This window comes from Chiloscyllium plagiosum, unplaced genomic scaffold (assembly GCF_037043375.1).
Source record: "Chiloscyllium plagiosum isolate Xiang-an unplaced genomic scaffold, Cpla_swu_hap1 HiC_scaffold_10, whole genome shotgun sequence".
In the NCBI taxonomy this organism is placed as follows: domain Eukaryota; kingdom Metazoa; phylum Chordata; class Chondrichthyes; order Orectolobiformes; family Hemiscylliidae; genus Chiloscyllium; species Chiloscyllium plagiosum.
Window position 1 is genome coordinate 117,360,349 of NW_028270148.1, and position 14,625 is coordinate 117,374,973.

A 14,625-nucleotide genomic window follows, 5' to 3' on the forward strand; every position below is an offset into this window, starting at 1 on the left:
CAGGATGGAACTTCTCTCACTGGCTGGTATGGAGCAGCTTCCTAATTACTCTGGCTAGCAGTGCATTCTTCCTTTTCTTGGCGACGGTGATAATGAAAATAAGAAAATAGTGACGGAACAACATGGAGCAGTGAGCAGCTCTTACCTAGAAAGGCCATCTCCTGAACAAGGAGGGCTGCGAACATTTGTTAAATTGAATTCGAGTGAGATTGTAAATGTGAAAATGAAGGTTGGTCCCGCTGCTTTTAACACTTTCCCTTGATTTTATGAAATGCTCAGATGGAAACGATTTGTAATGAACATGAGTCATTCTTATGATGTACATCTGTCAATCTTTCTGATTGTTGCATCAGAAACTTGTTGACCTGATGTTGCCTGATTGTTCCTGCTCAGTCTTCTCTCTTCAAACTGTGATAATGCAGTAAAGGTGACAATACAGAACTTGGTTACTGCTGGAAAAGAGAGACATGTCAAAGCATTCCTCTTTCACACTCATCAGGAGAGATGCAGCAATGCCAAGTCTCAAAGGGAACCACAATTTATTATATAGTAGTGCCCACCAGGGATAATAGTGCCCCCTGGACACATTCCTTGTGTATGCAGAGGACTGCTCCCTGCACATGAATATGTACAGATTCCAGCAAGCAGGAGTGAATCTCTTGCAAGATCAATTGATCTCACGGAAATGTATCATATTCCTCAGGGTTTTGACAGGGTTGGTTTTGGGAAAATGTTTTCCCTGGCTGGAGAGCCTTGAACACAAGACACCATTTCGGGATATAAGTTCAATCATTTAGGACTGAACTGAGGAGAACTTTCATGATCTAAAGGGTTGGGAATCTTTGGAATTCTTTTGCCCAGTGCGTTCTGAATGGTCACTCACTGGGTGTATTTAAGATGGCGATCAATAAATTCTTGGGTATCAGGAAGAATTGTGGGGACTATGGGAATAGAATGGAGTTGAGGTAGGAGATTGGCTATGCCCATATTGAATGGGAAGTGGGCTGTATGGCCTTTCCTAATATCTGTTTCTTATGGTCTCAAGGGTCTACCGAACTGAGATAGTACTCCATAGATCTGACAGTGTCTTTGGAAAGAGAAACAATGTTAACATCTTGTGTTGAGTCTAACTAACTGTCAAACTGGAGAAACTCTGTTTCTCTCACCACAAACACTGCCAGACCTGCTGAGCTTCTCTAGCACTTTTTGTCTTTATTTCAGATCTGCCCGGTGGGATAGTGCCTACATGCCCATGTAAATGCCATAACACTTTGTCTTTTGAAGCAAAACACAGCCCTCTAAGGCCAGTTACTGGCGTGTGTCTCTCAGCCTGCTGCACATTAGTTACCCATTAGCAAAAAGACAGAACAATATGAACACATGGTATAGTGGATGGAGGTTGCATGTCTAGTGTGGTATAGTTCACTGGAAGAAACACATTCCACAAACAAACTGCCTCATCTGACAGTCCCACTTCATTATTACTGTAAACAGAAGTTCATGTTTCTTTCAATAGAGCTTTCATAAACAATTCTGAAACAAATGGTTCCAGTGTTAGCTTTAGGTACGTCTGTGTAAAATAATGATGCCATAACATCTTCCTGTTACTAAGGAAACATCCTAGTAAAGTGAACTATGTTGCTAAGTAAACAGTTAATAATGCGATATCAGCACTGCTCTTGAATGCCTTTTGATTCCATTAAATTTCAGGAGATGGTTTAAGACAGCCTGGTGTTTCTATCCGAAAAGCAGAGAAAGGAATGTGTTCATTAAGCCTGTACCAGACTGCCATGTCTGGTACAGGCTTAATGTCTGTCCATTTGGAATGTCCTGAGGTAGTGGGATTTCAGTCAAGGTGGCACAGTAGAAACTGACCTCAAAAGCTACCAAACTACACTCAGCTTGGGGGCTGCTGTAGTTATTGACACAATGAGTGACAGTTCCCTCCAATCTCTCTCTGCTCGTTGAATGAGGCAGTAGCTTACAAAGTGTGAAAAGGGAAAAAAGAAATTTTATTGCTGTCCTCTAAAATATATCAGGAATTCAAAGTTAGTTTTTTAAAAAGTTATTGTTCAGATAATGGTGACACCCTCACATTTCATTTGTGTTTATCATCTACACAAAAAAAGATAAATTGTTTGGACCAAGTTGTATTTTTAACTCAAAATACTCAGTCTGATCATTCTCATCCCAATGTGCCTGACAAACTGGAAGTGATTTGAATATGACCTGTTATTTTTAAAGCAATGTTCAGAGTGAAATTCTAGTGATGCAGTGTTAGTCAATAAATAGATTTATAAACAAATCTGTTACTGTAAAACTGATCTTTGAATAGGTTCTCACTTGTTTCAAATCTTCACCTATAGAATCATAGAGGCATAGAGCTGTACAGCACGGAAACAGACCCTTCGGTTCAACTTGTCCATGCCAACCAGATATCCTAAATTAATCTAGTCCCATTTGCCAGTATTTGGTCCATATCCCTCTCAACCCTTCCTACTCATATACCCATCCAGATGCATTTTAAATGTTGTCATTGTACCAGCCTCCACCACTTCCTCTGGCAGCTCATTCCATACACGCACCACCCTCTGTGTGAAAAGGTTGCCCCTTAGCTCCCTTTTATATCTTTCCCCTCTCACCTTAACCCTATGCCCTTTCATTTTGGACCCAGGGAAAAGACCTTTTTATTCACCCTATCCATGCCTCTCATGATTTTATAAATATCAATTTGTATACAAGGAGCAAGAGGGTAACTAGAGAAAGGGTTGGCCCACTCAAGTACAAAGACAGAAAAAATCAACTAGGCGAAAGTGAGGACTGCAGATGTGGGAGATTAGAGTCTGGATCAGAGTGGCGCTGGAAAAGCACAGCAGGTTAGGCAGCACCCAGGAGCAGGAAAATCGACGTTTTGGGCAGGAGCCCTTCATTCCTGATGAAGGGCTTTTGCTCGAAACGTTGATTTTCCTTCTCCTCGGATGCTACCTGACCTGCTGTGCTTTTCCAGCACCACTCTAATCTTGATTACAAAGGAGGAAAGTTGTGCTTGGGGTCAGAGAAAATGGGTGAGATGCTTAATGAGGACTTTGTGTCAGTATTCACCAAGGAGAGGGACATGACGGATGTTGAGGTTAAGGAAGATGTTTGATTAGTCTAGGTCAAGTTAGGGCATGGTTCGGAACATGGGCTGGGATATCAAAGGAATTACAAAAACATGGCTCAGGGATGGGCAGGACTGGCAGCTTAATGTTCCAGGATACAAATGCTACATGATGGATAGAAAGGGAGGCAAGAGAGGAGGGGAGTGGCATTTTTGATAAGGGATAGCATTACAGCTGTGCTGAGGGAGGATATTCCGGAAATACATCCAGGGAAGTTATTTGGGTGGAACTGAGAAATAAGAAAGGGATGATCACTTATTGGGATTGTATTATAGACCCCCTAATAGTCAGAGGGAAATTGAGAAACAATTTTGTAAGGAGATCTCAGTTATCTGTAAGAATAATAGGGTAGTTATGGTAGGGGATATTAACTTTCCAAACATAGACCGGGACTGCCATAGCGTTAAGGGTTTAGATGGAGAGGAATTTCTTAAATGTGTACAAGACAATTTTCTGATTCAGTATGTGCATGTACCTACTAGGGAAGGTGCAAAACTTGACCTACTCTTGGGAAATGAGGCAGGGCAGGTGACTGAGGTGTCAGAGGGGAGCACTTTGGGGCCAGCGACCATAATTCTATTAGATTTAAAATAGTGATGGAAAAGGATAGACCAGATCTAAAAGTTGAAGTTCTAAATTGGAGAAAGGCCAATTTTGATGGTATTAGGCAAGAACTTTCAAAAGCTGATTGGAGGCAGATGTTCGCAGGTAAAGGGACGGCTGGAAAATGGGAAGCCTTCAGAAATGAGATAACGAGAATCCAGAGAAAGTATATTCCTGTCAGGGTGAAAGGGAAGGCTGGTAGGTATAGGGAATGCTGGATGACTAAAGAAATTGAGGGTTTGGTTAAGAAAAAGAAGGAAGCATATGTCAGGCATAGACAGGATAGATCGAGTGAATCCTTAGAAGAGTATAAAGGAAGTAGGAGTATACTTAAGAGGGAAATCAGGAGGGCAAAAAAGGGGACATGAGATTGCTTTGGCAAATAGAATTAAGGAGAATCCAAAGGGTTTTTATAAATTCATTAAGGACAAAAGGGTAACTAGGGAGAGAATAGGGCCCATCAAAGATCAGCAAGGCGGTCTTTGTGTAGAGTCACAGGAGATGGGGGAGATACTAAATGAATATTTTGCATCAGTGTTTACTGTGGAAAAGGATATGGAAGATATAGACTGTAGGGAAATAGATGGTGACATCTTGAAAAATGTCCTTATTACAGAGGAGGAAGTGCTGGATGTCTTGAAACGCATAAAAGTGGATAAAACCCCAGGACCTGATCAGGTGTACCCAAGAACTCTGTGGGAAGCTAGAGAAGTAATTGCTGGGCCTCTTGCTGAGATATTAGTATCATCGATAATCACAGATGAGGTGCTGGAAGACTGGAGGTGGGTTAACGTGGTGCCCCTGTTTAAGAAGGGTGATAAAGACAAGCCAGGGAACTACAGAACAGTGAGCCTGAGCTCGGTGGTGGGCAAGTTGTTGGAGGGAATCCTGAGGGACAGGATGTACATGTATTTGGAAAGGCAAGGACTGATTAGGGATAGTCAACATGGTTTTGTGCATAAGAAATTATGTCTCACAAACTTGATTGAGTTTTTTGAGGAAGTAACAAAGAAGATTGATGAGGGCAGAGCGGTAGGTGTGCGGCACGGTGGCACAGTTTGGGCGGCACGGTGGCACAGTGTTTAGCACTGCTGCCTCACAGCGTCAGAGACCTGGGTTCAATTCCCCCCTCAGGCGACTGACTGTGTGGAGTTTGCACATTCTCCCCGTGTCTGCGTGGGTTTCCTCCGGGTGCTCCGGTTTCCTCCCACAGTCCAAAGATGTGCAGGTCAGGTGAATTGACCATGCTAAATTGCCCCTAGTGTTAGGTAAGGGATAAATGTAGGGGTCTGGGTGGTTTGCGCTTCGGCGGGTCGGTGTGGACTTGTTGGGCCGAAGGGCCTGTTTCCACACTGTAAGTAATCTAATCTAATCTAATCTAATCTAATGTGATCTATATGGACTTCAGTAAGGTGTTCGACAAGGTTCCCCATGGGAGACTGGTTAGCAAGGTTAGATCTCATGGAATACAGGGAGAAATAACTATTTGGATACAGAACTGGCTCAAAGGTAGAAGACAGAGGGTGGTGGTGGAGGGTTGTTTTTCAGACTGGAGGCCTGTGACCAGTGGAGTGCCACAAGGATTGGTGCTGGGCCCTCTATTTTTTGTCATTTATATAAATGATTTGGATGTGAGCATAAGAGGTACAGTTAGTAAGTTTGCAGATAACATCAAAATTGGAGGTGTAGTGGACAGCGAAGAGGGTTACCTCAGATTACAACAGGATCTTGACCAGATGGGCCAATGGGCTGAGAAGTGGCAGATGGAGTTTAATTTGGATAAATGTGAGGTGCTGCATTTTGGGAAAGCAAATCTTAGCAGGACTTATACACTTAATGGTAAGGTCCTAGGGAGTGTTGCTGAACAAAGAGACCTTGGAGTGCAGGTTCATAGCTCCTTGAAAGTGGATTCGCAAGTAGATAGGATAGTGAAGAAGGCGTTTGGTATGCTTTCCTTTATCGGTCAGAGTATTGAATACAGTTGGGAGGTCATGTTGTGGCTGTACAGGACATTAGTTAGGCTACTTTTAAAATATTGCGTGCAATTCTTGTCTCCTTCCTATCAGAAGAATGTTATGAAACTTGAAAGGGTTCAGAAAAGATTTACAAGGATGTTGCCAAGGTTGGAGGATTTGAGCTATAGGGAGAGGTTGAATAGGCTGAGGCTGTTTTCCTGGAATGTCAGAGGCTGAGAGGTGATCTTATAGAGGTTTATAAAATCATGAAGAGCATGGATAGGATAAATAAACAAGGTCTTTTTCCTGGGGTGGAGGAGTCCAGAACTAGAGGGCATAGGTTTAGGGTGAGAGGGGGAAAATATAAACAGATCTAAGGGGCAACTTTTTCACACAGAGCATGGTGCATGTGTGGAATGAGCTGCCAGAGGAAGTGGTGGAGGCTGGTACAATTGCAACATTTAAAAGGCATCTGGATGGGTATATGAATAGGCAGGGTTTGGAGGAATATTGTCCAGGTGTTGGAAGTGGGACTAGATTGGATTGGGATATCTGGTCTGCTTGGACAAGTTGGACTGAAGGGTTTGTTTCCTTGATATACATGTCTATGACTCTAAGTGAGCATAAGGAGGGAGGAAGTGTTGGGTATTCTAAAAGGCATTAAAGTGGACAAGTCCCCAGGTCCAGATGGGATCTATCCCAGGTTTGATGGGAAGTGAGAGAGCAAACAGCAGGGGCTTTAACAGATATCTTTGCAGCATCCTTGAACATGGGTGAGGTCCCAGATGACTGGAGAATTGCTAATGTTGTCCCCTTGAGATAATCCAGGTAATTATAGACCAGTGAATCTGATGTCAGTGGTAGGTAAGTTGCTGGAGAAGATAGTGCAGGATAGGATCTTTTTACATTGGGAAGAAAATGGGCTGGTCAGCGATAGGAAGCATGGTTTTGCACAGGGAAGGTCATGTCTTACCAACTTATTAGAATTTTTGAGGAAGTGACAAAGTTGATTGATGAGGGAAGGGCTGTAGATGCCATGTACGTGGACTTCAGTAAGGCATTTGATAAGGTTTCCCGTGATAGGCTGATGGAGAAGGTGAAGTCGCATGGGGTCCAAAGTATTCTAGCTAGATGGATAGAGAGCTGGCTGGGCAACAGGAGACAGAGTTGTAGTGGAAGGGAGTTTCTCAAAATGGAGCCCTGTGACCAATGGTGTTCCACAGGGATCCGTGCTGGGACCACTGTTGTTTGTGATATACATAAATGATCTGCAGGAAGTTATGGCTGGTCTGATTAGCAAGCTCACAGATGACACTAAGATTGGTGGAGTAGCAGATAGTGAATGGGACTTACAGAGAATGCAGCAGAATATAGGTAGATTGGAGAGTTGGGCAGACAAATGGCAGATGGAGTTCAATCCGGGCAAATGTGAGGTGATGCATTTTGGAAGATCCAATTCTGGAGTCAATTGTACGGTAAATGGAAAAGTCCTGGGGAAAATTGATGTACAGAGAGATCTGGGTGTTCAGGTCCATTGTTCCCTGAAGGTGGCAACGCAGGTCAGTAGAGTGGTCGAGAAGGCATACGGCATGCTTTCCTTCATTGGACAGGGTATTGAGTACAAGAGTTGGCAGGTCATGTTACATTTGTATAAGACTTTGGTTCAGCCACATTTGGAATACTGTGTACAGTTCTGGTCACCACATTACTCAAAGGATGTGGATGCTTTGGAGAGGGTGCAGAGGGGGTTCACCAGGATGTTGCCTGGTATGGAGGGTGCTAGCTATGAAGAGAAGTAAACTAGGATTATTTTCATTGGAAAGACGCAGTTTGAGGGGGGACCTGATTGAGGTCTACAAAATCATGAGAGGTGTAAACAGGGTGGACAGCAAGAAACTATTTCCCAGAGTGAGGGACTCGATTACTAAGGGTCACGAGTTCAAGGTGAGAGGGGAAAAGTTTAAGGGAGATATGCATGGAAAGTTCTTCACACAGAGGGTGTTGAAAGCCTGGAACACGTTTCCAGCGGAGGTGGTAGAGGCTGGCATGATAGCGTCATTTAAGATGTATCTAGACAGATAGATGAATAGGCAGGGAGCATAGAGATACAGATCCTCAGATTTAGATAGAGGATCTGGATCAGTGCAGAGTTGGAGGGCCGAAGGGCCTGTTCCTGTGGTGTAATTTTCTTTGTTCTGTATAAGGTCATCCCTCAGCCTCCGATGTCACAAGGGAAGTTGATTTATTTCCGTGCAGCGGTTTCATATTAATGGCTAATAGTCAAACTAACTTTCCTGTGCCTCCTAATTTCAGTCTGTCAATCCATGTTTCACATTTGCTTCAATGTGGACCTTTGTCACCCTTGAAAACATGACACACCCACATTCAACGTGGAGAGGGCAGTGTTGCCATGAAAGATGTTTCCTCTCTGTGACAAGACAGGACTTGCATGTGATTGGTATTGAGGATCTTGTAAAGCCACTTCTAAAGCATAGGTACTGCTCCATCACAGGGAAACAATCACAGCCATTAATGCACAGCCAAGTCCCACAGACCGTGTGAAGGTAAGGTTGCCCTGATAATCTGGCTTTAACTGTTTTAGGGATAACCAGTTACCAACCTGGAGGGAATGAAACATTAACCTGATCTGACATGCCAGGACATGCCTCTGTGGCAGGTGGTACTTGAACCAGGCATCCTGGCCCAGAGGCAAGGACACTACCATTGTACACTGTGTAGCTAATAATTTCAGGCCAGGTAAAAATGCGTTGAAATCATATTTCTTAAAGAAAAACCCACAGAGTTGCAATGTGTGAAATTACTCCAAGAAACTTGCAGATTATGAAACTACTGCGGTATTGCACTTACAAAGCCTGCACCTAAAGTGATTCATAATGTCAAACTTGTATATAAAGTCAAGAATATGTTCTTGGCAGTGCTGTATTCTGCAAGTGAAGGAGTAATGTGAGTTTGACATACAACACTTGCAACAAATGACCAACCCTCGTAACCATAGTAACTTGCCAATCCATTTGAACAATTTAAAGTGTCATATCCCAGCTATCTTGAGTACAAATTAAGATACGAAAAATAAACTGTGTTAAAATGCTGATGATTCATTTTCATGGCCCTCTGCAATAATAATGACATAATAAACATTGACAATTACAAAACGTAAATGAATCAGCTTTTCTTTTTGCAGGAACAAACACAGGAAGTGTTGGAGAAACTCAGTTGGTCTGTCTGGCAACATCTGTACAGAGAGAAACAGAGTCCACTGACTCTTCATCAGACTTCCAGTATTTGCGTTCTGTTTTTAATTCACTTTTTGCAGGTTCAGTTCTGTTTCTAGTTTAAGTTTGTTAGGATGTAGCTTCCCCCAATCAGCCTGTGTCCCACTTGGTTAGGAATTATTACTTGCAGCACTTGTCACTCAGTCCCTCGACACAAACTGACCCTCCTAGATTTGACTTGCCTCTGACTCCTTTCCACAACCTTCCCTGTGCAAATCCGTTATGTCCAGTTGGATCAGCCCTTCTTTAGTGGCCAGACGTAATTTCAGAGAGTCATTGCTCGGGGAATTGTGAATTTTTAGCAGCATTCAAGCAAGAAACCACACCAACTTCTGCAAAGTACTCCTCCGTTATATTTTTTTCCAGTTTATTAGGTATATATCATAATTAGAAAAGATCATTGAAAAGTTACAAAATTGGGATCATTTTGTACTTGAAATCAACTCTCTGGGAATACAAAGGTCTCAGGTCGTTGTCTGTAGCTCTTTGCCAATTCTATGTGTCAAACCAGCTTTGTGTGTTTAACAAGGGACAATGCAACTTCGCAGTAATATGTGGCCAGAACATAAAGACGCAATCTATATCATCTATCAAACATTATCAGTCTTATCATTAAACAATACCTTTGGGAGAGTTAACTCAGCTCCTTTCATACTATTGGTTTAATAAATCAGGGATTGAGTTGGTGGCATTTCTCTTCCTCAAAGCTTTAAGTATGTAAAACAGCATGTAAACATTCCGTCTGCCTGGATACTGTATCCATGGTGACACAACAACAGATCAGAGTCTGTACCAAAACAACATGATGAAGAACACTGGTTACATTCAGTTCATCTGTTGGAGTGACTATGTGGTGTAAACACAGGCATCTATCTAACTGCTGTTCCATCATGTAACTTCACCTAAAGTGCTAAAATACTGCTTTCTTCAGCTTCAAGTTGTTTCCAGAGTAATTTAACAGATATTACGTTTCGGATGTGATAGTGACAGTCCAGACATATTGCAAGCTCAAGCGATTGTGTTGTCAAGCTTTCTACTGAGTTTACCCCTCTCCAATCTATTCTTTCTGTTCACTCCCCGAAGGTATTGTTGCTGGAGATATCATTGCCCAATCTGAAGAAAGCCAGAGGAGCCAATCATCTCCTGGAAGACTCCCAACTCCACTTTATAACCAGATATGCAATGATTGGTATTGACCTCCCTGTTCATTATCAAATACCTTTGCAACATCCTGTTTCTCAGCACTTTCCCTGAAAAATACAATGGAGATGAGCAGCTTCATGGATGGAGGATGCTGGGTTTGAAACTTGTTTCAACATTCCTTGTTGACACATCGACACCATGTTGTCCCCAGCTCTGCCCGTCCTCAGCACTGTGCGAGGGAGACCGAAGAAATAGTGTGAAATCTGGGGTAAGTCAGAATTGGCTCAGAGTCAGAGCCAGAGATTTATGGTGTCAACTTCCGATCCAAAGACTTGAGCTCATAATCGAGGGAAATAATTCACTGCGGCACCAAGAGATGTGCTGTCCACTGCCTGGGAAATTCCACAGAGAGCCAGCTGTGGGGTTACATTTGAAGATAGGCGTATTATCCCTTTGCTGGACTCTCCAACATTCAGATGATCAGGTTCTGTTTATCTGGTTGTGCCTTTGAGATGCTTCCTTTGTGTAAATTGACCACCATCTTTGATCCATTACAATGGAGGGACAAAGTGCTCTGAGTGGCACCAATGCATTCCTTGGATGTCCAAAGATTATGTAAGGCTCAACAGAAGTGCAAGACCATTCGTACATCCTGGCATCATGTGATCTACTGGCCAATCGAAGAATGGCCAAGTGATGGTGACTTCAAGTCAGGATGGTGAGTGACTTGGAAGGGAACTTGTAGCTGGTGATGTGTATCTGCTGCCCTCATCCTTTAAGATGGTAGAGATCACATGTTTAGAAGGTGCTGTCAGAGAGTACTTTCAGAGAGCGGATGTCTTCATGAGACATAGCAGGGGATCCTGTAGAGAGTATACACTGCTGCTACTGACCGTCAGTGGTGGAGGGAGTTGATGTTTGTGGATGTGGTGCCAATCAAATGGGCTGCTGTTTCCTGGATGGTGTCAAGCTTCTTGAGTGTTGTTGGAGCTGTCCCCATCCAGGGCAAGTGGGGAGTATTCCATCAGGATCTGGGACTCAGGAGGTGAGTTACTCACTGCAGGATCCCTTGTCTTTGGCCTGCTCTTGTAGCTACTCTATTTATGTGGCTTGTTAAGTTGAGTTTCTAGGCAATGGTAACCCGCAGGATGTTGATAGTGGGGGAGTCAGTGATGGTAACTCTAATAAATGTCAAGGGGCAGTGGTTAGAATGTCCCTTATTGGTGATGGTCATAGCCTGGCAATTGTGTGATGTGAATGTTACTTGCCACTTTTCAGCCCGAGCCTGGATATTGCTGCATTTGAACATGAACTGGTTGTTCGTGAGGAATCATGAATGGTGCTGAACATTGTGCAATATCAGCGAACATCCCCACTTCTGCCCTTCTGCTGGAGGGAAGCTCATTGATGAAGCAGCTGAAGATGGTTGGGCCTGGGATTCTACCCTGAGGTCTTCCTGCAGAGATGTCCTGGAGCTGAGATGACTGACCCTCCAACAACCAAGACCATCTTCCTATGTGTCAGATTCCCAATTGCTGTTGATTCCAGTTTTGCTGGCATTGCTGATGTCACACTCGGTCAAACGTGGCCTTGATGTTAAGGGCTGTTACTCTAACCTCTCCTCTGGAATTCAGCTCTTTTGTCTCTGTTAGAATCAATAAGGTAAGTAGCCCTGGTGAAACTCAAAACTGAGCATCAATGAGCAGCTTATTACTGAGTTAGTGCTGCCCTCGATAAAATTGTCTATGACACCTCTGGCACTCCACTGATGATTGAGAGTCGACTGTTGGAGTGGTATTTGCCAGATTAGCTCCATCTGCCTTTTGTGGACAGGATACACCTGGGCAATCACCCATTGTCAGCAATGAGCCTCTTGACTAAAGAAAAGTGCTTGAGAATAAGAATCCTAAATGAAGAATAAATAAAAGAGGAACAACTGTTCTCTGAGTGTACATGAACTGAACAGTACGGTGAGCTGCAGTTAAAATTAGAAAATAGAATTTATATATAAAATCAAGTGGAGTTAGAATTACAAAGAAATCATGTATGATAACTTTTTCCAAAAATGTCAACTTGCCAAAATTAATGTGTTTAATGATTATATTGAAAACAGACAAACTTTTTCTGCAAGAAATAATTACCCCATAATTCAATTCCTTTCACCTATAAATTGAAGAAAACAGGGTTTACACAAAAATAAACAATTCCTGCACCATCTGTTGTGGAAATATTTAACTGTTTCCAGCAGGAACAGTGAGCAATCTGACACCATCCTCCTACAGATAACACGCCTGTGACTTGCAACCTCCCAGAGGAGCACAACTGTTAATCTCACTTGAGACTGTAAGTACATGACACGCCTGAGTCGGAATGTCAAACTCGAGGGCAATCACTGCAATGATTACTGACACATCACCGTCAGGTTTAAAATGGGATAACTATCAGAAATATCAAAATGGCACCCATGCATTACACAGACATGGCCCAGAATATCAGCTGACCATGACAGACCACTGGAAACATCTGCGCTCACATGAACTTCTGAGGGAGAGACAGGGGAGTGAGTGGGAAACAGGGGGTGAGGAGGACATGGGGGGGTGAGGGGTAGACTGGGTGTGGGGGGAGACGGGGGTTGAGGGGGAGACAGGGAGTGAGGGGGAGACGGGGAGTGAGGGGGAGACGGGGAGTGAGGGGGAGATAGGGGTTGAGGGGGAGACGGGGAGTGAGGGGGAGACGGGGGTTGAGGGGGAGGGGGGACGGGAGTTGAGGGGGAGACGGTTGGGGGGGAGACAGGGAGTGAGGGGGAGACGGGGAGTGAGGGAGAGACGGGGAGTGAGGGGGAAATGAGAGGGTGATGGGGAGACTGGGGGTGAGGAGGATACTGGAGAGGGGAGAGACCAGGGTAAGGAGGAGACACCAACTATAATAGCTTGCCTTTATTGTTGAGACTGAAGGATTTACTTATTGCTTTTAATGTACAAGGCTGTGAGAAATACTAGCAGAGGGACTCCCATGAGAATCTGCAAAATTTCTTTCAATCCCAAAACTTCAATCCCAGATTATTCCAGGATCTCTAGAAATGAAAGATTATTCTTCAAGGCTGCTCGAATCAACAATTCCCGCCTCAGGCGACTGACTGTGTGGAGTTTGCATATTCTCCCCGTGTCTGTGTGGGCACCCTCCGGGTGCTCCGGTTTCCTCCCACAGTCCAAAGATGTGCAGGTCAGGTGAATTGGCCATGCTAAATTGCCCGTAGTGTTAGGTAAGGGGTAAATGTAGGGGTATGGGTGGTTTGCGGGTCCGTGTGGACTTGTTGGGCCGAAGGGCCTGTTTCCACACTGTAAAGTAATCTAATCAAACAGCCAGACAGAGATGAGATGCTGGATGAACTTGTTTGACCGAATTGAAAAGATCAATTCTCCTGGAATATAGCTAAGGAGAGTTGGCAATGTGACAGAAACCACATTGACTGAATGTGACTGAAACCAGAAACACCCAGAATATCAGCTGACCATGACAGGCCACTGGAAACATCTGCTCACATGAACTTCTGAGGGAGAGACAGGGGAGTGAGTGGGAAACAGGGGGTGAGGAGGACATGGGGGGGTGAGGGGTAGACTGGGTGTGGGGTTGAGGGGGAGGTGGGGAGTGAGGGGGAGGTGGGGAGAGATGGGAGGTGATGGGGAGTGAGGGGGAAATGAGTGGGTGATGGGGAGACTGGGGATGAGGAGGATACTGGAGAGGGGAGAGACCAGGGTGAGGAGGAGACATCAACTGTAATAGCTTGCCTTTATTGTTGAGACTGAAGGATTTACTTATTGCTTTTAATGTACAAGGCTGTGAGAAATACTAGCAGAGGGACTCTCATGAGAATCTGCAAAATTTCTTTCAATCCCAAAACTTTCAATCCCAGATTATTCCAGGGTCTCTAGAATGAAAGATTATTCTTCAGGGCTGCTCGAATCAACATGTTGGGAAAATCACTGGGATATCAAATAGCCAGTCAGAGATGAGATGCTGGATGAACTTGTTTGACTAAATTGAAAAGATCAATTCTCCTGGAATATAGCTAAGGAGAGTTGGCAATGTGACTGAAACCAGAAACACCATCACAGCAGTGACAGGATAGAACATAAATATTTCAGTGAGGGAAACAAAAGAAGTGTATCTTATAGGAAGAGATTGGCTCAATGACAGACTCAAATTAATTATTGAATGAGTTCAGGGTGTTTGAGAGATTGAGGATTGGAGATCCTCATTTATTGTTCTTCCAGGCACGTGTATTTTGCAGACAAACTTACAAACACCAGCGTATAGTTTGGAATCTAACAACTACAATTTGCAGCTGTCTGACAGGGAACCAGCCACACCGCAGCCTTGATCTCAAAGCACCTGGTACAGTTTAGAACCTAGAACCCAAATAGTTAGAAATGTCAGGAAATGATTAAGGATTGAAATTATATGACCACA

The 14,625-nt window shown here is 43.7% G+C and overlaps 1 protein-coding gene across 1 annotated transcript in view; it reads left to right on the forward strand.

The window, feature by feature from the left end:
- abch1 (ATP-binding cassette, sub-family H, member 1) overlaps positions 1–12,520 on the forward strand; it is a 91,473-nt gene extending 78,953 nt beyond the window's left edge. Inside the window, exons 19-21 of the mRNA XM_043696706.2 lie at positions 4–229; positions 10,096–10,873; positions 11,434–12,520. Of these exons, the coding sequence (XP_043552641.2) occupies positions 4–110 (107 nt within the window). The 3' untranslated portion in view covers positions 111–229; positions 10,096–10,873; positions 11,434–12,520. The remainder of the gene's footprint in view (positions 1–3; positions 230–10,095; positions 10,874–11,433) is intronic.
- The last annotated feature ends 2,105 nt before the right edge of the window (positions 12,521–14,625 follow it).